The 21838-nt window shown below is 49.8% G+C and overlaps 1 protein-coding gene across 10 annotated transcripts in view; it reads left to right on the top strand.

Moving 5' to 3' along the window:
- The window catches only part of Pfkfb3 (6-phosphofructo-2-kinase/fructose-2,6-biphosphatase 3), a 95649-nt gene that overhangs the window by 46435 nt on the left and 27376 nt on the right, over window positions 1-21838 (top strand). For 6 of the 10 annotated variants that reach the window (XR_011703942.1, XM_071599774.1, XM_071599775.1 and 3 more), the window contains exons 1-11: window positions 5010-5432; window positions 12626-12751; window positions 13734-13830; window positions 14515-14581; window positions 15077-15151; window positions 15471-15527; window positions 17818-17942; window positions 18513-18720; window positions 19039-19185; window positions 19347-19451; window positions 21308-21437. Coding sequence is in view for 9 of the 10 variants with exons in the window: in XM_071599774.1 (XP_071455875.1) it covers window positions 5357-5432; window positions 12626-12751; window positions 13734-13830; window positions 14515-14581; window positions 15077-15151; window positions 15471-15527; window positions 17818-17942; window positions 18513-18720; window positions 19039-19185; window positions 19347-19451; window positions 21308-21437 (1213 nt within the window). In the remaining variant the exon portion in view is untranslated. Of the gene's footprint in view, window positions 1-5008; window positions 5433-12625; window positions 12752-13733; window positions 13831-14514; window positions 14582-15076; window positions 15152-15470; window positions 15528-17817; window positions 17943-18512; window positions 18721-19038; window positions 19186-19346; window positions 19452-21307; window positions 21438-21838 lie in introns of those variants that run through there. The other 4 variants (XM_071599770.1, XM_071599772.1, XM_071599771.1 and 1 more) reach the window with 2 other exon arrangements.

Here is a 21838-nt window from a genome sequence, read left to right on the forward strand (position 1 = left end):
GCTGGTGCTTAGTGAATGAATACTTTTTGCATGCAGAAAAGAGAGATCTTGACTTTGGGTTCCAGGTGCCTTCAGACTCAATGAGGAAAAACTGAAGAACAATGAGATGCATGTAAAATTCCCAGGCGATCTGCCTCCAGTTAAGTGAACTTAACATCCTATATGGACTTTCCTTTCACCTGCATTCTTACCTATCCCTCTCTGAGTTCTCAGCCTGATCCATGGACCTTTCTCCCTTTGTTCTTCAGCTATGAGCTCTTGGGCATAGGAACTCTTTCTTGGTAACAGTCCCTGTGAAGCTCGGTTTAATACCAGGATGAAGTCTCTCTGATCACTTTCTTTTGGCTGGACCAACGTGATAACTGAGATTCCTTCTGCCATTTCTTCCTTGCAGGTTCTGAGACACAGCTACAGCTTGTGAGTGTCTAGTAACTGCTAGCTACTGCATTAGTTAACCATTTTTGAGACACTTTTCACCCCAGGGAAAGAGGCTTAGCATAAACTTCTCAGAATCCTCTACAGAATTCTTTGACTATTTCTTTCTGTCTTAAGCTTGTCCACTGGGGACAGGACACAAACCCACTGATATTTTCCTAAAGATCTATGCAAAGTTGAGAAATAGAATCCGCCCTCATTAAAACATAGCCAAAGCTTTATTCTCTTTTTCCACAGGTGCAGGATTCATGCAAATTCCATGTGTACATGTATGTGTCATTTGCAAGAAACAATGGTGTTGTCAACACATGCAGATCACCATGGAGTTCTTGACCATCTTTCTGCCAAGTCTTTCCCCCTCAATGCCCAAATCTACACAATCTAGACGCCCCCCCACCCAGAATTTGAGCAAACTGAGATATCACTGCTTTAAATATTTTTTTAAAAGCTACATTTTTGTTTTAAAACAATATAGACTTAAAATAAGTTGCAAAGAATTACAGAGTCCCATGAACCTTTCACCCAGCTTCCTCCAATGTTGACATATTATGTAACTATAGTAAAATATGAAAACCAGTTAAGTGATGTTGGTATTACACTGCTAACTAGATCATAGGACATCTGATTTTAAAAAAGCATGACTATTTTGAACTCAAAATATAATACTTTTTAACAAAAATACTCTTATGTCTTGATGTTGGGTAAGGAGCCTTGTCCAGACCCTAATACCTTCTTGAAGCAGCAGGGTAGGGTGATGCTGGATATGAAACACTAACAGGCAGCTTTAAGAGCATGATCCCAAGCTCAGGAGTGTCCTTAAAAAAAGGAAAATCCCATACCAGGTGGAGTAACATGCACTAGGCAGAAGGTAATGGAAACTTGGGTTTGGTAGGATGTGGTTCACACAATTTGAGTTGATTCATCCAGAGCAAGGCTAAGGCCACAGTGGACCCTCTTTACATCTCAATAATGAGATAGTGAAGTCTACTCGATTGGAGAAAAAAGTAATGACTTGTGTAGAAAAAGAATGAATTCTTTTCCTTTTAAAAATAGTTGTGACTTTTAGAGCCATTTTAGGTTCGCTGCAAGATCAATAACCATCTCTGCCCCTCTCCACTCCAGCAACTATAGTTGGAATCTTACACTCAGTAGCTTTTTCAGATTGGCTTTTTTTCGTTTAGTGATATGCATTTAAGGCTTCCTCAGGTCTTTTAGTGGCTTGATGGCTTATTTCTTCTTAGCACTGAGTCATACTCCATTGTTTGGATGTACCACAGTTTGTTCACTCATCTAACAAGGGATATCTTGATTGCTTCCATGTTTTGGCAAATATGAATAAAGTTCCTAGGAGCTCATGAATTGTTTTTTTTAAATATTTATTTTTTAGTTTTAGGTGGACACAATATCTTTATTTTGTTTTTATGTGGTGCTGAGAATCGAACCCAGTGCCTTACACATGCTAGGTGAGCGTGCAACCACTTGAGCCACATCTCCAGCCCCTCATGAATTGGTTTTTGAATTGCCTGTGTGACATTGTATGGGTGGTCTCGAGTCTCTATTCCCATTCATATGAATTTCAAATATTTTATTTAAAAAAAACCCCTCCCCCCCTCTTTGGATGGATGGTGATAGAAGGGTTTGGTTTTGCTGTTTATGTGGTGTCTCAAATTTACTCTCTCCTCCATAGGATTTTTTAGAGGAGAGAATAATGACACTTTGTGTCTAATTAGCAACTTCTGATTGCTCACAGCCTGCCACAGCTTGTTACCTCTCTCTTTCTCTCCCTGGGGAGGAGGTAGGCACTGGCATGGTTTAAATGTTTAAATCTAACTAGTTGGTGCAGGATCATGCAAATGATGTCACTTACTGCTGTCGTGATAGTCATGGCTGGGAGTGCTGGTAAGGGTTAGATGACACTGGCCAGCAGAGCAAACTAGGAGTAAAGGTCACAGAGGGAAACTACTTCCATGTCCTTTCTCTAAGAGGACCTAGCTCAGTGAATTCTGCTCTGCAAGCACCCCACCAAGCACTTGGTAGCGTTTTAAGTAATTGCCCTGCTAATGTCTTGTCTACACAATGACGGTCTTTCTCTGCTCTTTGCTTCCAAACAGCTTAATTGTTCTGGGTGATATCATCCGAATCACTGTCAAATCACTGTCGGATCTTCCCCTGCTTTAGGATTCCTCTCAGCAACCTGGGTTAGGGTGGATCTATAGTGAGTCTCCCTGTCTGTTGTCTGTGTCAAGTAGAAGACACCTACTCCCCAAACACTGTTCCTGACTGGCTTTCTTCCTTAATATTTGACCTGATTCCCTGACCTCTCTAATCTCCAAACCTCCTTTTACTCCTTCACATGAAGCACGGGACTTTGACTAGGTGGACTTGAAGACCTCATGGCTTAAATAAGGTGGAGGGCTGTGACTCAGAATCAAAAAGAAATCCTGTCTGCCCAAGCCCTTGGAGTTGTTCTGGCTGTAAAAATATGTACTAGAGAAATGGTTACAATCTTGGCACCCTTTTCTGACAGGCTGCATTCATAGTATCTTTCCAGTTTGGGGACTTGGGAGTTGGTGGAGCTCTGAAGGGTCATGTTTGAGAAGATAGGGGGCCATTAGCAGAACTAGGTAAAAGAGTTAGGACCCTCTCTACAACAGCAAACTCAGAACAGCAAGTACTTGGAATATAGTTACAGTTGGGCTACTTCTAAGCAGTTTTGTAGTGAAGTAGTTTTATCTCCCACTAGGGCTGTCATTTATTCAGGCCTGTAAAGGCTAGGAGCATTTCAAGCTGGCCATTAAAAACTCCCTCAAGTGTGAATTTGTCCTTGTCCCTCATGCACTCTCAGATTGCATTTACCTATCCTAAGCAGCAGGGGGATTAAATTGACTTCTGTTTGCTTGCTGCATATCTGGTGCTGGAGGTGGTGACTGGGCAAGAACCAATCTTTGTTCTGGAGGTCCACAGCTTTATTGACACACAGGCAGGGAAAGTGCCCTGTCTGCACTGGGACCTCTGGGGATGTCAACTGTCTAGTTGCCCGATTGCCAACCCTGGTCAGATGCTGTTATTTAGGTCAAGAGATTAAAGATGTACCTCCTCTGGCACAGATCCCCACCCTTGACTCCCCTGAGCTGAAACCAATATTGTGTTCAAAATCTTGGAGGGGGAAAGAATGCCACCTGGTCTGCTTACCTGGCCTATAGGTGTGCAAAATCTTAGTGGGCAAGCAGCAGGCCAACAGGTGCAGGGTGCTGCCTGGGGCAGTCTGACTCCCTCCCTGACTCCTGCAGATCCTAATGCTTGGAATGCTTCCTTGTGGCGCTGGCACACGCTGACTTGTTTTCCCCTTTGGGTCAGCCCACTTTTATTTTGGGAGTGGAGTGGGGATCTCTTCTCACTTGGGAATTCTAGGGTGTCACCTCTGGCATTTGCTCCCACTGCAGAAAAACAAGTACAAATGCAATGCATCGGGTTTCTGAACAGCTGCCGAGCGCGGAAATCAGACAGTCAGCAAAGTTATGTGGGGAGCTGGGGCTCGGGGGAGGGCGGTGCGCCAGGATGGGGTGAGGGAGTCGGGGTCGGAACCCGGAGGCCCCGGGGACACGGGCCAGGTAGGTGACTGGGCGCTCAGGGCCCCTCCGGGCGGACCCGGATGCTGGAGAGGGCGGAGGCCCGGGCGGGGCTGGAGAGTGGGGCGGGAGCAGCTGTGCCCGCCGCCAGGGAGCAGGCGCCCTCCCAGACGAGCATGCAGGACGTGAGCGACGTGTGGCAGCCTCTGCGCAGACTTTTCCACTGCACTGTGGGTTTCAGCGAGCGCCGTCTCCTTTCCTCCAATCACAGCCCAGCCTCTGCGCAAAGTGTGCACCGGTCCGCAAGGCAGGGCTACGCTTCTATGCCGACACTTCGCTTGCTAAAGTCATTCATGTCGTGCCCCTGCTAGGGCGGTGGTCCCCATCCAGAGTTCCCTAGACCTTCACCGAACAGCCTCAAATCTGACTACACGGCTGTCATTTATCACGAGCCGATGCAAACCGTGAGAACCAATAAAGCATGGCACGAACATATCAAAATGTGGCGAGGGAAGGCTGTAGTGTGTGCAGGGAAAACTACATAAACTTTGAGTTTGCATTACCAAGGTGTAACCTCTTAATAGTTATTCAGGAGTTTGTAATCTGGTAATGGATTGCAGGTGGGAATGGAGTCCAATTTTATTTACTACACGGAGAAAGCTCAGAGGCTGGGCTGCAGGGTTGACATCGCACTAGACAGCGCAAAACGTTGCTTCTCTCGGCACAATTCAGGTTAGGGACCAGAAATTATTTAGAATTATTCAGGTCTTCTTAAGGGGTAACCAGAGAAAGGTCTAACAAGGGTAAAGAGCAAGCCAGGGCTCCTCGTTGTCGTAGGACCTGGGACTAGATAGCACTGATGCCCGCCCGCAGGGGGCGCCAGAAAGACGCCTCCTGGCTCGCTTATCCTCTTCCCACGTGAAAGGGGGCTGGGACGCAAAGAATGCGGCCCGCCCAGAGCTGACGTGAGCTGTGCTGCCGGCCCGGATACTTTAAAAGGCCGGGCGCTGCGTGTGGCATCCTGGTAAAGCTGGAGAGCAGGCGAGCGGGCGTGCTGTGCGGCGGGATCGCGGCTGTCACTGCGCCCGAGCATCCCCGGGCTTTCCAGAGCAGACAAGCCGGCCGTGCTGGCAGCTACAGTTCTGCGCCCCTCGCAGAGCCCGCCGATCCCCCTACAGGCTAGCGTCCAGGACTTAGCACAAAGCACGTTTCCCAAAGCAGCACAGCGAGCGCCTGACCGCGCGCCGGCGCACGCACCCCTACTTTCCTTTGTTCCCGGGGTCGGCGGCCGCTCTTCTCCCCACGTCGGAATCTCCTCCCGGGGTGGCGGGCCGCCGAGTGCAGCTGCGAAGATGCCCTTGGAGCTGACACAGAGCCGGGTGCAGAAGATATGGGTGCCCGTCGACCACCGGCCCTCGTTGCCCAGATGTGAGTGCGGCTGCGCGGGGGCCACGCTGCAGATTGCGCCGCGTGCAGAGCCAGGCCATTGTGTGCGGCCGCTTTGTGCCGGTGCTCCTCTGCTGGAAGCGCGCTCGTGCGGGCGCGGCCGGCGGGGCGGGGGCGGCGGCAGGCTGCGCCTCCGGCGCTGAACGGCGGGGGCGCTGTGGTCCCGGAAACGGCGAGCGTGCCCGGGCCCCAGCTGCGAGAGCTGAGGCAGCGGAAAGCGTGCGCCTAGGGGACTCCGGGGAGGCCAGTCCGCGCGCTCAGCGCGGGCACCAGTGGCTGACTGACTGGAGCAGGGGCGCGGCCCGCCGCGCCTTCGCTCCTCTCCTCCGGGCACCCTCGGGGTTCCCTGTCTCCCTACCTTCCTCCGTTCTCTGCATTTCCATCTCCTCTCTCCCCCTTGCTATGCATTTGTCTTCTCTCTTACCTGCACATTGCTCTTTCTCTGTCTCCTCTTTCTTTACCCTCACCATATATTTATGTTTTCTCTTCCTTGTCGATTCCCGTCTCCCACTCCCTTGTCTCTGTATTTCCATTCCTCCCGCACTTTCCACGACTTCAGGAGCGCCCAGGCTGGGGGCGACAGCCATCCGGAACCAAGCCCTTTGCTCTTGGTTTGGGAAGGGTCCCTGGGTTGGTGGCTGCGCGGTTGGCAGCGTTTCACAAATGCACAAAAAAACAGCAAATTCCCGAGATCGGAATTTGCTGGCAGTTCGCCTCCCCCCCACGCCAGACGCCCTTGGTAAACGATTTGGAGGTTCCCCTGGGCTCAGTCTCTAGCTGCACAGAGTTGCCTCTCGGGCGGCTGAATGGCAGTTGAAATGGCTCTAAGGCGATGCTGCCCTTTCAGGTAAGTCGTCCAGAAAAGCCCAACAGGTGCAGAAGGACGAACTACGTACGTGCTGGGCGTTTTGCTTAGCCCAGGTCGGTAGCCTGAGAGGCAAGGGTGGGATCCAGGTGCAAATTCTCGTGGCTTGCGGTCATCTGAGGGCACCTTAGTTCCAGATTGCCACGTTTCTCAGGATGGCCACTGCTGACAGTGACAGCTCACTTGGAGGTTTGCTGGGTCTGAGTCACGACTTCTCTGCCCAAGACCTGCTCCCAGTGGGTGGCGCTGGCCCAGCCAGCAGGTCCTTTCTGTTGGGCCTGTGGGTTTGGGGGGAAGATCTATCCTGCTCTCTCTCTCTGGGCAAGGTAGCCAGGAGGGACTGGCAGGCTTCTCTCGTTTCTCAGCTTTTTCAGATAATCTGGGGCTTGTTTACTAATCTGGGGCTGGGTGAGGTCTTGATTGTCTTTCTATAAAAATACCTTCAGGGAGATTTGACCAGAGCCAGATGCAGAAACAAGTCCTGCCCCTCTCGGACTTTTGAATACAGTAAATATCATCTGTAGGGTACTTAGTAACCTGCAATCAGCCGCACAATATATGGGTTGTTTTCCTATATCCACGTAAGTTCAGGTGATGGTATGTATGCATGCACACAGACTCCCTGGGATGGTCCCCAGGTTTGGGTCTGAGAGGAACATCCTGTGTTTCTGAGCGGACACTGAGGTTGGTTGACATTAATGCAGTAGTGATTATGACAGATGGCAGCATGCAGGAAGACATTTTTCAGGCTTCAGAATTCAGTCCATTAGTCTCCCTGAGCCTGCACGTATCTCACGCAGATGAGAGATCTGCCCAAGAAGAAGAATCACTGTCAGAACCATTCAGAGCTTGAGGGGGAGGTGTGTTGCCAAAGCAGATGGATTAAGATGCTTGTCCATGTCTGTGTCCCGCCCGCTCTTGGAATCCTTGTGTGTGGCTCTGGGGTGGAGTCTCTAACACATTCCTTCTTACAAAAATATCTGCAGCCTGGGTATTTATTACACCTCCTTATTTCAAATAGTGGTGTCTTTCCCAGTTTATGTAGTTATGTTTGTCTTTTACTGGACTGGGGGAAGATGAACACTTCTTCTCTAATAGCATTTGGAACACTTGGTGGGATTTCTTTCTCCTAAACCTGTTACCATCTTTATCAGTGGTCTCCTTGGAGGTCTGCAGCAGATCCCTCTGAAGTTTATTACTAAAGGAGGACAGAGGCTGGAGTTGTGGCTCGTGGTAGAGTGCATACACCTAGCTTGCATGAGGCACTGGGTTCGATCCTCAGCACCACATAAATATAAAGATATAGGGTCCACCTAAAACTAAAAAAATAAATATTTAAAAAAAAAAAGACACAGGGAATGTTTCTGTTCAGGTACAAAGAACAGAACAACAGTAAAAAGCCCCAAATGGATGAGCCCAAGATGAATGATATTACTGCCCTTGAAGCACCCGGATTGGTGCTTCATCAAATGCAAATGGAGACTTGCCTGAATTTGTGAATCAGCTGAATTGATTAGAATTAAGTTCTTGGTTAGCAAGGGTCTCTTTTAATTTATCATCACTAAAAATTGAGCACCTCCTTACTCATCTAGATGATTTATTAGCCATTCAGAACCTCAGTTTCCTTGTCTGTAAGGTAAATTACATTCTGTCTACTTAATTGGGGATGAGGGTATCTGTCCCTCTCAGTGCTGTGGTTCTGAGATAAGGCCTAGCACTTAGGCATTAGACAAGTTGTCATTTCATTGGAGCTTAGAGGGTATTATCACTGGTGAGTACAGTGCCTTAAACAGCAGGTATAAAGACCACATCTTTTTTTCCTAAAATATGGGTGCATGAGACAAAGCCAGTTTATCTTTACTTAGGATTTAGAGTAGACTGCAGCGGATTGACTGCAGTGAAGATAGGGGGATGTGATAGATTTTCTTCTAGAAGTTATTCCTGTTGATGGCATTCTAACTTAGGGAAGATGGGTCAGTATTCCAGAGAAATCCTTGCCTTGTCCTCAAGTGACCCCTGCAGTGATTCTCAGCTGAGGCTGCCCATTAAAATCATTTGGGTGAGATTTTGGGGAAAAAAAAATCCATACTGGAGCCTCAAACCAAGTTCAGAATTGCTCCAGACAGAACCCAGTTAACTTAATTTTTAAAAGCTCCTTAGGCTTAACCACTTAAAAGAGTCACTCTTTTGGGAAAGAGCAGATGAAGGATTCTGAAAGGGAAAGACCTAAACTGAGCCGTTGTCTGTCATTCAGGTAGCCATAATGGCCCATAGGTTCAGAGGACACTGCAGGGAGCAATTCACGTGAATTATGCTGCAGTTCATTCTTACAGTAGTGTCTATGGTGCATCCCTCCATTGTATAGAAAAGGAGGCGGAGACACTGAGACAGGAACTTATCCAAGGAAGTGGGGAGGCCAGGCTTCAAACTATTTATTGACTTCATGCCCTGTGTGCTTCCCACTCTGCTATTCTATTGCCTCCTAAAGTTGCCGAAGAGTCGCTATAAAATACCCATTGCCCAGTGTCACTGGTAAAGATCATGGGGCTGTGAAGGTTTAAGATTAGGTTGACATTAGTTAAAATGTGTATGCAGAGTAATTCATGTATGCCAATGCCATTGAACAGTGCAGAAGAGGTTTTGAAAGAGGTGTCTGTTAGCTGCATTCTGCTGCTGTTCAGTAGACAGCATGCTTCTCTGTGCTGCATTCTGGTCTCCCTAGAGCCAGCTGGGTTAAGTCTGTTTTTCCAGAAAGAACTTCTTAGGGTGGTTGTGTATTGCAAGCATCAAAGCAGGTCTTTTTGCACAGCTTGATTCTACCCTTGCTTGTGAGTAGGTCGAGGTGGTTCCTATAAATGGACAAAATCTCAGTTTCCTTACATGCTTGAGGAAATGGGTCCCTTCTTGGTTCATAGCTCTCATAAACAGCCCCTTACATTTCTTCCCCTTGAACTTGTTAATTGAAGTGTCTCACCTACTTGTAGAAAAGAAGAGATGACTTAGCATCTTTTTATTGTTAAGGTTAGCAAAATATGCAGAGCCCCCGAGTAGAAGTAAGTTCAAGGGAAGTGGAGGGAGACACAGCAGAGAGTCTTGCCAACCATTTTGTAATGGTGAGTCTAGTGTCAGGAGGGCAGTTGAGGGCAGCTGTCCAGTGTCTGCTTTTGTCCACATGTTGCATGTTCACAGGGAGGCTATTCACTTGATCCAGGGAGTGATGTAGGACAGATAAGGCTGGACACCCGAGGAGTTTTCATGAAGCGGGTTTATTTAAGCTGCAGCAGTCCAGAGGGGCTTCAGGAGGAGAGCTGGAGTTGGGGCTCAGGGCTGCAGCCTTTCACCCTCCATTTTAGAGACAAGCACTGTCCAGGTGGGGGATCTGCCTGCCTGCCGACTTTTTTTCATAGTGTGTTTCTCCAGTCACTGTCACTGCAGATGCATGCTGACTTGCTAGCTCTCTTGCTTTCATTTGGAGTCCAGTGTATGTTTACCTGTAGGGAATGGGCACAGGTAGCATGCTTGCGCTATGAACTAACAGAATGGTATGGCCAGCTTTTGTACACTCAGGTCTTCGCTCAGTGGTACCCATCACTAGGTGACATTGACCCAGGTTCTTCCACACATCTTCCTGTCCACCCAGCATCCAGAGCATGTGTCTTATGAGCATATAGGGTTGAGGTTCATTCTTGAGACTTGGTGACTTTCTGTGAGTTTTTACTCAAGGGACAGTGGCCTTCACCATCAGCAATTCTTTTAGCCTCAGTCTCCCAGACTGTAATCAGTGGTCTTTAGACAAGGGCTTCCTTCCCCATTACATAGTTAACATGTGTATTCTCTTATACTTTTTTGGGGGGTGGGATCCAGGGATTGAACTTGGGAGCACTCAACCACTGAGCCACATCTGCAGTACTTTTTTTCTATTTAGAGACAGGGTCTCACTGAGTTGCTTAGCACCTTGCTAAATTGCTGAGGCTGGCTTTGAACTCACAATCTTCCTGCCTTAGCCCCCACAAGCAGCTGGGGTTATAGGTGTGCACCACCGTGGCCGGCTTCAAAGACTGTCAAAAATTTAAAATGTTATGCATTTATACAAAATGAAATGAAAAAGACTAGTATACCTTAGAAAATCTTGTCAGCACTCGTCATGCCTCGTCCTTTGTGCTGTAGGAGACGGAAAGGCAGGGATCCAGGGAGGGCATACGTGTCGGGATAGGTGGTAATAAGGACCATAGAGAAGAGAAGAGACTGGGGGTCTAAGGGGATTCTGGCAGGGATAGGAGATTATAGGCTCATGCAGGCATTTGAGATGTGCTTTGAGTTTAATAAAGGGTAATGGGGGGGGGGATGGAATAGTAGCCAGAGATTTAGTTAAAAGGACATGTGGTTCCCTCCTTTGGCTGAGATCCAGGGGACATTTGGATGGAGGGAAGCTGCAGCCCCCTTTGAATCTCAGGCAAGAAGCCCACCCAATGGGAAGAATGGCTTCCACCTTGTCAAAGAGGGAGTGATGGTTTCTTTGGATTTGAAATTCAACCTGACCTTTTGCCCAAAGGCATTGACTGCTGTGGTGATGGTTTTGTTTGTTTTCTGCCTCCCAGATAGTCTACTGCCAGAGGAGATTTGTTCCTGTGATTAGTGGATAGACATAATCCCCGACTTGATAAATCAGTCAGCTTCTGCCTCTGCTTCCTTGGCCTGATTCCAAGAGAGAGATTCCATGTGTGCACAGCTGTGTGTCTCCATGCATGTCTGGATGCTCTTGGGTGGTGGCCTGTTGGGTCACCTGATGGGGATGGGCGCTGGTCTGGGGGAGGGATCAGTGTATGGATATTGTTTAAGGGCACAGGTGAGAAGATGTCAGGTGTAGCCCCTCTGTGATTTGTTAACTGCAGCTACCCGTATTATTGGGGTTGGGGTGGGGTGTGTCCTACGCCCCCTGGCCCTCTCTCTGGGGATAGATATGTGGCCCCTTGGTGCATGTTTGCACTGCTCAAGTGCTTATCACCTGTGGGACTCTCCTTGTCAGCGATAAGCATCTGTTTTCTAGGAATCTGTTTGTTCCAGGACCTCTGGAAACTGAGGGAATGTGGCCACAGGCCTTGTATAGCTTCTGAGCCTCTGGGAGGCTGTGATGGCCCTACTTGGTCCTCCTAACTCAGATCCTGAATATTAATGAGTAGGAATGGGAAGCAAAGCATCTGCCTGCCTGCCACTCAGACACTCCACCTCACTCCAACTAGGCCCAGGGGCACATCCTGGAGCACCTCTGTGGTGTGTTCAAGGTGACCTCGGTAGGGATTGTGTTGGGTGTCCCACTTGGGCCTGTCCTCAGGGCTTGGCATTACTTCCTTCCCACCCAGCTACCTTCCATCTTAGACTTCCCCTGGAGTCTGGGCCTCTGTCCAATTCTAATGACCGCCTGGGCTGGATGTAGGGCTTTCATAGCTCCTTCTGCAGGTCATGGGCCTGTGCCAGGAAGGGACAAGGACAGCTGGGCTGGAGTTGGCAGGTGGCCTTTGGCTTTTGGGAGCTGGCTTGTCACTGGGATACAGGAATTCCAGGAGTCTCAGGGGCAAGACGATGACCAAGGAGACACTGGGCCTTCAGTTTCTAGAACAGGCTTCTTTTAGCTGCTTTCTGAAAACCTCCTTCCCTTGTGTTGTCTTGTAGAGATTCTGAGGCATATGGGACAGTCACTCAGCAGCAGGGGCCAGAAGGGAAATCAGCATTCTGGGTCCCCGACCTACTTTCATTTGATAAGCTCTGACTTTTAGAAATTGGCTGTTGAATTTTTTTTTTTTTAAAGAAATCCTGCCTGGACTGCCTGAGAGGAGGTTAGAAGGTTGACGATTGGCTTCTCTCTGTCTCTTGGCTCACTGGACCACCTTCCATGTCCCTTTGCTACCTGTCCCCTCAGTTTGCACACTGGTTGGAAAGGGCCTCTCCCCACTGCTGACTTCCCCACCCTGAGCTAGGGTCCCTTCCTCATTTCCCCAGGAGCGCTGTTCCCATGCTGTTGGTAACTGGGATCCCCGGCTGGGTCAGGACCCTTCTTGTCAGATTGAGAATTTGGGACTGGTACTATTTTTGCCACCTTTGTAACTGAAAGGGGGACTGAGCTCAAGGCCTCACTGGGGCTTTGGCCATCACAGGGCCCTGGTCTGCTGGCTTATCGGTACTAGGGGCTTTGGAACAGAGAGTAAAGTACGTAATTCAGTGTCATTCTTCTAAGTTTGTTGTGGGGCATCGGACTCTGTTCATCAACTTGTGTCACCTGACCTGTGACTCATCTCTTGACTACTCTTTCCAGCTTGTGGGCCGAAGCTGACCAACTCCCCGACGGTGATTGTCATGGTGGGCCTCCCCGCCCGAGGCAAAACTTACATCTCCAAGAAGTTGACTCGCTACCTCAACTGGATTGGTGTCCCAACGAAAGGTGCGTGGGGTCCCCAGCTAGGCTGTTCTGTTGAGTGCTGCAGCCCTGCATGCCAGACCCCCTCAGCTGTAAAAAACTTGACCTTCACCTCCAGTTACTGGTGCCAGTGGGCAGGGACAGGGGTGGCCTGTCCTGGGGCTTAGAGTCTGATCTCAGTCCTATCCCAGCCGTGTCCCCACCGTACTGCGTCAACCACCCCTCCTTATCCTTTAGGTTTTGTCTCACTGGCCATTCTCTTTTTTCCCCACTCCCCAAATCCTGTCTGATTCATGTGTCAACTCCTCCATGAAGCTGTCTCTGGCCACATCATTCTGTGTGAATCTTTCATGAAATTAGTGTGGCCCATTAGTTGTGACATTCCTCTGACCTCCAGTGCTCCCTACTTTCATGCTGTCAGTGATACTTTTATGAATCTCTGTCTGGTTTTCCCAATTAAATGAGAACTATCTTGAGGACAGCGGACAGTGTTTTATATTTGTTGTCTCCTATTATGCCCAGTCAATTTTTCTTTTGGTGTTGGGGCTTGAACCCAGGGCTTTGTGCATGCTACGGTTGCACTCTACCACTGAGCAATGCACCCACTACCCCCTTAACTATCCCCTTGGCACCACTGTGAGACCCACTCACTTGGGTACCAAAGGCAGAAATCATTATTCCTATTTTTGCTAGACCTGTGGCCATCCCCTCTTCCACCATATCGTGATTGACTGGAGGCTGGCCACGTGAGATGGCCTCAGGTAGAGCCAGTGGCAGTGGGTACTGTAATTTGTTCTGGGAAACAGAGCTGCTTGCCTCTAGGCAAGGGATGATGACCTGGGACTGGGAGGTCCACCCTCTGGCTTCCATGCTGGATGTAGTCGTACACACTGGCGTGTGTTGGTGGGGGATTGGTTTTCTCTTTTGGTTGAGATGTGTTTGCAGTTGGCTGTGGGCCCCTGCCTCTTGCTGGGTCATCCAGGGCTGTCCTTGTCTTTCCGTCTAGTGTTCAATGTGGGCGAGTACCGCCGTGAGGCCGTGAAGCAGTACAGCTCTTACAACTTCTTCCGCCCTGACAATGAGGAAGCCATGAAAGTGCGAAAGTAAGACACGGGCTACTTGCTCGGGGTGTTGGTTTGCTTGGTGTCCAAGCCAGGTTCTGTAAGAGGGAGGGAGAGCCGGCCTGCAGTGTGGCTGTCCACTGGTGGTCTTCAGCTGGGTCCAGTGTTAGGGCAAGCCTCTCGGCATCTCTGAGACTGAGTTTGATCAGTTCCCAGATGTCCTGAGGGAGCTGATGTGGGACAGACCAACAACAGCAGCCACATCCTGAGAGTGGACAAAGTCCTTTTCATTGGAAATCATCTGTTTGTGTTTGCAAAGGATTTCTTGCTAAGCCCAAGGCCTCCTGAAGCCCTTGGACGCTGGTGTTCAGTCCTGGCTGCACCTTTAGACTCAGCAGGGGAGCTTGTAAAGATTCTCATGCCGATGCCAAGGCTCCACCCAGGCCAGCCTGGTGAGGATCCGTGGGTGGGCTCTGGTGTCAGTTTAGTAGCTCCTCCAGGAGAGATTCCAGTGTGCAGTTAGGAGTGAGCACCATCTCCCAAGGGCGCCTTTAACTGTCTGCAGTGGGCCTCTGACTGGAAGCCTCTAGACCCGAGGAGGCCTGGCTGGCACCTGGCAGCATAGAACTTGAAGGGCAGGTTCTCGTGCTGGGCAAGTGGGGGTGCTCGGGCTTCCCCGTGCACAACCTGCGCTGAAGTGCGGCTTCTCTTCCTTCTGTGTTGCAGGCAGTGTGCCTTGGCTGCCTTGAGAGATGTCAAAAGCTACCTGACAAAGGAAGGGGGACAAATTGCAGTAAGTCTGGGGAATATAGCCGGCTTGGTCTCCTGCCCCCCAGCAGGGTGATGTCCTCACTGGCCAGAGTGGTACTGAGAGCCATTGTAGGGATAATAGAGAACCAAGAGCCTCTGGCCCTGAGGGTTGAGAGAAGCAGGTGACTCAGGAAGGTGGTCTTGGGATGGCCTTGAGATGCGGCCCTGCTTTGCTGTCTCCTGCCCCTCTCTGGGCAGCAGGATACCTTCATGGCAGGGCCTAGGTTGCTGCCAGCACTATAGCCAGTATCCCTCTGTGTCCACCCTCCCACTTCATGTCACTGCTGGTTTGTTTGCTTTTCCCACCCCTCCCCTCCTGTCCCTGAGAGCTGTAGCTGTGGGAGAGGGGAGGGCCACTGGGAGCATACCCCTGGAGAGGCTCCCGGCAGGACAGACTCTCCTGAAGCATATTTTTAGGCTTATGGTTGGTAAATATTATCAAACTCAGATTCTTCTTCCTCACCTTTCTCTCTACCAGGTGTTTGATGCCACCAACACTACTCGAGAGAGGAGACACATGATCCTGCATTTTGCCAAAGAAAATGACTTCAAGGTGAGCCAAACTTCTCGCTTTGTCCCAATAAGCTCCGGGAAGAGGAGGACACCTCAGAGCCCAGCTCCTTCCCTGATCCCTGCTGGGTCCTTTGCCTCCTGCCACCTGAGTTTTGCTGACTATAGAAAGGGTCTTCCTGGGGCCGGGCTCAGGTTGGGGAGGTGCTCCTCTGTGGGGAAGGGGAGGGATCGGCTGCTCGCAGGTGATTGTTTTATGTCTTTGGGACAGTCGTCCTTGCTTCTCGTATGTGGTAGTGACGTTGGAATTGGCCCTTTGTGATGTTTGTTGTGTCCTAACATATCTGCCTCACTTCCACCAGGCATTTTTCATTGAGTCCGTGTGTGACGACCCTACAGTTGTGGCCTCCAACATCATGGTAAGACCATCAGGAAGCCCCACACACATGTAGCCGCTCTGACTGCAAAGACATTTGTAATCTTAGAAAAGTAGGGGCCCAGGTTGTGAGGTGGACATGGGGCGGGGGCAGAAGGGCAACGGGATGTGTACCTCAAGAGCCTGCTGCCCTGGGCTGGCTCTACCCAGGGTCCTTGAGGAGACTTGGCAGGAAAGTCTTGTTGGGAACATGAGAGATTTCCAGTGAGGAGATGGGGAGGAGTTTCTGCAGGTGACAGGAGCTTGGCAGTGGAGTGGCCACAGGTCTGTCTGGGATCAAGGGCAGTTCACCCCTCCAGATGGGACAGGAAGCAGCGAGCTGATCTCCTCTGCTGAGAAAGTCTCTTGGGTTGTGTATAAGCACAGGTCTCTAGGACTTGACATACTGAAGGCAGAGTCCCCAGGCTTGGGAAGAAAGAGTGTAGTAAAACTGTTCTCCTGCTAGTACATCTACCAGACTTCTCCATTGTGCCAAGGGGAGCTGGAGGGTACTTGGCAGCATAGTTTGATTAATTCTTAATTTTATCATAACTATTGTATTGTACATAGAAATGGTTTGTGTGAGGACTTTCTCTCAGGTCACCTTTTCATATTGTAGACCATTTTCTTTCTAGCTTAAACATATCAGAATAAGACACATTCATAAAGAAGAGCAGTTCTTTTTGGATAGTGAATGCTATGGTATTGTTGCATACAAATAGATCTTTTTTTGTGTATGTGGTGCTGGTGATGAAACCCAGGGATGTTCTGCCACTGAGCTAGATCCCCGGCCTTATTTTATTTTGAGACAGTATCTCACTAATTTGCCAAGGCTGGCCTTACACTTGCCATCCTCCTACCTCTAGTCCCTGGGGATTTCAGGCATGTGCCCCTGCACCCGGCACAAATATGCATTTTTAAAGGGATTCTAAACACACATTAGCTTCTAATATTGGTCCTTTTCTCCAAGGCAGAGGATATACTTATAGGCGTTGGTAAGAAATGAGTTCATATTTCAGGAAGAGCTCTTTGAATTGAGGAAAACCTGTTCAAATGAGTTTCAGTGGATCCAAAGGAAGAGGCTCAAAGTACAAGGAAACAGGAGTTGAATAATCTGAAAAAAGGCCTTTGCTTTTTCTTTGGTTTGACTTTCCTTGTTCCACTTGGTAGAGAAGCCAGGTGCAGCTGGGAAACCATTTTCCCCAGTGAGTTGTTACCAATGTGCTTAACTAGCAGGTTTTTTTTTTTGTTGTTGTTTATGGACCTTTATTTTATTCATTTATTTACATATGGTGCTAAGAATCGAACCCAGTGCCTTACACAGCTAGACAAGCGCTCTACCACTGAGCCGCAACCCCAGCCCTTAGCTATCAGTCTTTTATCCTTTAATGTTAACGCAGGTGGTCATTTTCCCCAACCCTCTGGGTGCCGAAGCCTCTTGCTTTGGTTAAATCTTGAAGCAGCTTTGCAGGTTAGGTATGGGAACTGGTGAACTTAGATTTATTTATTTTTTTATTGTGTGATACATGTTACCATTTTAGTGGCCTCACCAGGCCTTTAGGTCTGCCCATCTGTAACTGCACCATGAAACACCAGCTACCCACTGACTTGGAGCCCTGAAGTGCTCCTGTCTCTCCTAGTTGTGATGGTTGTCAAGGAGAAAGGAAGCACAGGCATTAAAAAATCATGAATTACTCTAAAATCTGCCTGGTTCTTCGGACCTACTGTGCCGTTACAGGAGAGGGCAGCTTCACTGAGGAGGGCAGCCCTTGGAGAGGTGTGGCCCCAGGTCTAGTTAGACAAGCAGTTAGTCACAGACAGCCACAAGTGGGTGCTGCCTCTGTCCAGGTGAATGGATAGCACACCCAAGGTCAGGGGCATCCCTAGAAACTGTTAATGTGCCGTTTGACCTGCTCCTGGCGTGGGGAACATTACAAGTGCTTATGTGGGATTTAGCTGAATTGAGGGCCAGGCTATCTGGTGGTGACTCAGTTACGGGACTGATACTGACTTGGTGGTCTGTTGAGGTGTTCATTACGGGATCCTTGTGGGTTTCCTGTGTCTGTCCTTGCCGCCGGTGTTTCTGTCTCCCCTGGGCATTCTCCCCATGTAATCATGGGGCTCTGAGTCAACCCCCAGTTTCTTTCTTTTTTTCCCCCTCTTAAACGCTGGGTAGGATAATCTTTATTCTGAGCCTTTCTGGGCTTTCCCCTTTTGAAAGCTCCAAATCCTGCTTTATCTAAGCAGAAAGCCTCCCAGCGTGATTCATCAGCTGCCTCTTTGTGGCATTACAGGAAGTTAAAATCTCCAGCCCGGATTACAAAGACTGCAACTCGGCAGAAGCCATGGACGACTTTATGAAGAGAATCAGTTGCTATGAAGCCAGCTATCAGCCGCTGGACCCCGATAAATGTGACAGGTAATTCCAAGAGATGACCATCTCTGAATTACCTCAAGTAGGGCTTTTAATGTTCTCTTGATGTTCCCACAAAGCATTTACCCCTGAATATTTTCATAAACTCTCCTTAAAAAAATCATGTGCCTGTACACATGGCATAACAAATCCCACTATTTATAGTGTACCAGTAAAAAAATGAAATTATTAAAATGTCTTTAGAAACATCTTTGATTACAATACAAATATTTTTGACAGCCCGTAGAGGTGGAGGAGGGGTGCCCACTTGAGCCCTGTCTTGCTCCTGTCCCCTGAGACTTCCTTCATTTCTTATCCATTCTCTCATTTTTCTCTCCCCTCTTCTCCTGGGTGGCCAGCCAGCTTCTTGGCCAGACCCTGCTGTGGGAACCAGCCTTGCCTTTACTCTCTGGCTCCTGGAGGGAAAGACGGAGTCTGCCCCAGAGTGTTCGGTCCCGCATTGCCATTTTCCCAGGGAGCGAGTCTCTGGAAGCCGGCCCAGGTCCAGGGGTGGGTGTGTTGGTGGTGCTGTCCAGGGAGGCCCAAGGGGTGGTCCTCAGTGGTGTTTCTTTGTAGGGACTTGTCATTGATCAAAGTGATCGACGTTGGCCGGAGGTTCTTGGTGAACAGAGTTCAGGACCATATCCAGAGCCGCATCGTCTACTACTTAATGAACATCCACGTGCAGCCCCGCACCATCTACCTGTGCCGGCACGGCGAGAATGAGTTCAACCTCCAGGGCAAGATTGGGGGGGACTCGGGCCTGTCCAGCCGAGGCAAGAAGGTAGGAGGAGAGCGGAGAGCAGGGGCTGGGGGCTGATGGGTGGCAGGAAGGGGCCGGCTCCCATGTGTAGGAGGGTGGTGGGGTGTGCCTTGCCTCCTGTCGTTGACTCACTATACTGTGTGTGTGTGTGTGTGTGTGTGTGTGTGTGTGTACCTGGAGAGGACAAGCAGAGCCACGTCTCCTGGGCTCTGAGGAGCTTGTGTCCTGTGGGGTCAGCCACCCTCAGTACTGTGGGTCCGTGTCAGCCCAGCCCTGCATGGGGGGTGTGAACCCCGCGGGACCCGCATCACTGTGCCCCCTCTCCCTGTCAATTGTCAGTTTGCCAATGCCCTGAGCAAGTTTGTGGACGAGCAGAACCTGAAGGACCTTCGGGTGTGGACCAGCCAGCTGAAGAGCACCATCCAGACGGCAGAGGCGCTGAAGCTCCCCTATGAGCAATGGAAGGCGCTCAACGAGATCGATGCCGTGAGTCCCTGGACTGGTGTGGCCGTGGTGGGGAGGCTGGGGGCAGAGAGGTACCCGTGTCCCTGGGGCATCCTGGGTGGCTGCCCCAGGTCTCCTACAGAGCCTCCTGCCGTGGTCCCTTTGCGTGTGTTCCCTGGAGTGACTGCGGGTGTTTCCATCAGGGTGTGTGTGAGGAGCTGACCTACGAAGAGATCAGGGACACCTACCCTGAGGAGTACGCGCTGCGTGAGCAGGACAAGTACTACTACCGCTATCCCACAGGCGAGGTGAGCTAGGGGGTTGCCTCCTGTCCTGTGCTCTCTGTGGGCCTTTGTTCATTTCCTATGAGGAGGTTGGGTAGGTGGTGAGTGCTGTGGGTGGGCTTGGCATAGAGAGGGCTGCGGCCCCTCATTCTGTTCTCTGCAGGCTCCTTGTTACCTCTGCCAAGGTTCCACTTAGGAACTTTTCTGTTTCTTTGGTTTGACTTTCCTTGTTCCACAGCCTTAGGGGAAGTGCAGTTGTATTTTCCCATAAGAGAAAGTGGGGAATGCATGGATTTGACTCTACACTCTTAGTGACGTGGGACGAGGCTTCGCTCGGCACCAGAGCTTGAGAGAGCAGACAGGCCAGGCCCCAGGATGTCATCTAGTATCACTGGTGCTGGGGTCTGAGCTGATGCTGGCAGAGGGCATTTCCCCTTGTGCAGCCGGTCACCCTGTGGTGCTGTGGGAGCCTGGCCAGGCCCCTGGTGGACGCCTAGTGTGCCCTTCCTGGCCATGCCCTTCTGAGCATTTGTCATACCGCAGTCCCTGGCGGGCAGCATGCTGCCCTCTTGTCTCATGCTGGCCCTTGCTCACTGGGCTGCTGGTTAGAAGAAGAAAAGGAAGGAGGGTGGGAGGAGCCCGTGTGAAGAGGAGCTTTGCAGGTCTTTATTTAGAGACAAAACCATACCCCTTTTTTTCACATTTGTTGACAAATTTATCAATTTTAACCATGTTAAAATATGTGAGCCAGTGGGTTTTAGTAGACAGTTGTCTCTTGGTGTCTTTAGGGAATTGACTCAGAACTCCCTGAAGATTCCAAACCCTCTAGATAGTTACTCAAGATATTATTTTTGCATATAATCTAACACACATCCTCCCCTGTACTTGAAATTATCTCTGGATTGCTTACAATAACAGCATAATGTAAATACTCTGTAATCAGTTGTTAAACAGTTGTTTAGGGAATAATGACAATTTAAAAAAAAAAATCTGCATTCAGTCAGATGTAGTTTTTCCCCCCTACACTAGGTGTTGAACCATGTCCTCCCACATGTGAGGCAAGTACTTTACCCTTGAACTATACCCCCAGCCCTTTTTTATTTTATTTTGAGATGGGGCCTTGCTGAGTTGCTGAGGCTGGTCTCGAACTTGTGGTCCTCCTGAGTCACTGGGATTACAGGTGTGCCACTGTCCCCAGCTGCAAACTGACATCACCTGAATATTTTCAATCTGTAGTTGGTTGTGGAACCCACAGAGTCAGGAGGCTGGCTGTATTCACAGTGCCATGTCACCGTCACCACTTATTCCAGAACATTTCCCTCACCCCTAAAGGAGACCTCAGATTTGTTAGCAGTCATTCCAGATTCCCCCAGCCCCTGCCCCTGGCAGTCATGAGCCTATTTCCTGCCTCTGGAGTTGTCTGTTCTGGGCATTTTGTAGAAGTGGAGTCATGCAGTAAATGTGGACTTTTGTGCTTGGCTTCTTTGGCTCGACATAAAAGGTTTTGAGGTTCCTCCATGTTGGGGTGTGTGTCATTCATTCCTCTTTATGGCTGAGTAATATTCTGTTGTACAGTCTGCACTTCCTCAACCACCTCTGTCCCTCACCGCCTTGGAGAGGTGAAGGAAGAGGAAGGCACTAACTGAAGCTGGCAGGTGTATGTTTCCTTCAGGATTTTTGTGTTCACCTCCAGAGCTGAACACCCAGGGTATGGGTTGATAGATGGATGGGTGGGTGGGTGGGTGGGTGGATGGATGGATGGATGGATTCACGGGTGGAGTGACCAATCCTGAGCTCTCATCCATGATGACAGAGGTGGGTGGCAGTGTTCTTCTCCAGGCGCCCTCTGCTCTAACGTGGTATCCCATCCCTGTGCTTAGTCCTACCAGGATCTGGTCCAGCGTCTGGAGCCTGTGATCATGGAGCTGGAGCGCCAGGAGAATGTGCTGGTCATCTGTCACCAGGCTGTGCTGCGCTGCCTGCTGGCCTACTTCCTGGATAAGAGTGCAGGTTTGGTCGGGCAGTCTGTGGCCTTGGGAAGGAGTGGGAAGAAATCTGGCCCTTGAGTGCAGGTGGCTGCAGACCTGTGGTTGCCCACTCTGCTGCGTGTCTGAGTGTTAGGAGAGGCAGGACAGGGCTCTGGCTCGCAGCCTGCAGCAGGGTCCTCTCCTCCCAGCGCTACCTTGCTGGCCCTTGGGAACACTGCTCATCACATTAAACACAGCCTACCCAAAGCCCTCAGCTCCACACATAGAAGAAGGGTCTTTGGGTATGTGTGTGGGTGGGGGGTGCATCTCTTCTCATCAGTCTACTTCCAAAGAACAAAGAGCCCAGAGAACGCTAATGAGAATCTTATGCCCTAGACAGACCTGAATTTTTGGGAAAATAGCTTTTTTTTTTTTTTTTTTAAA

The sequence above is a fragment of the Marmota flaviventris genome, chromosome 12 (assembly GCF_047511675.1).
Source record: "Marmota flaviventris isolate mMarFla1 chromosome 12, mMarFla1.hap1, whole genome shotgun sequence".
Taxonomy (NCBI): domain Eukaryota; kingdom Metazoa; phylum Chordata; class Mammalia; order Rodentia; family Sciuridae; genus Marmota; species Marmota flaviventris.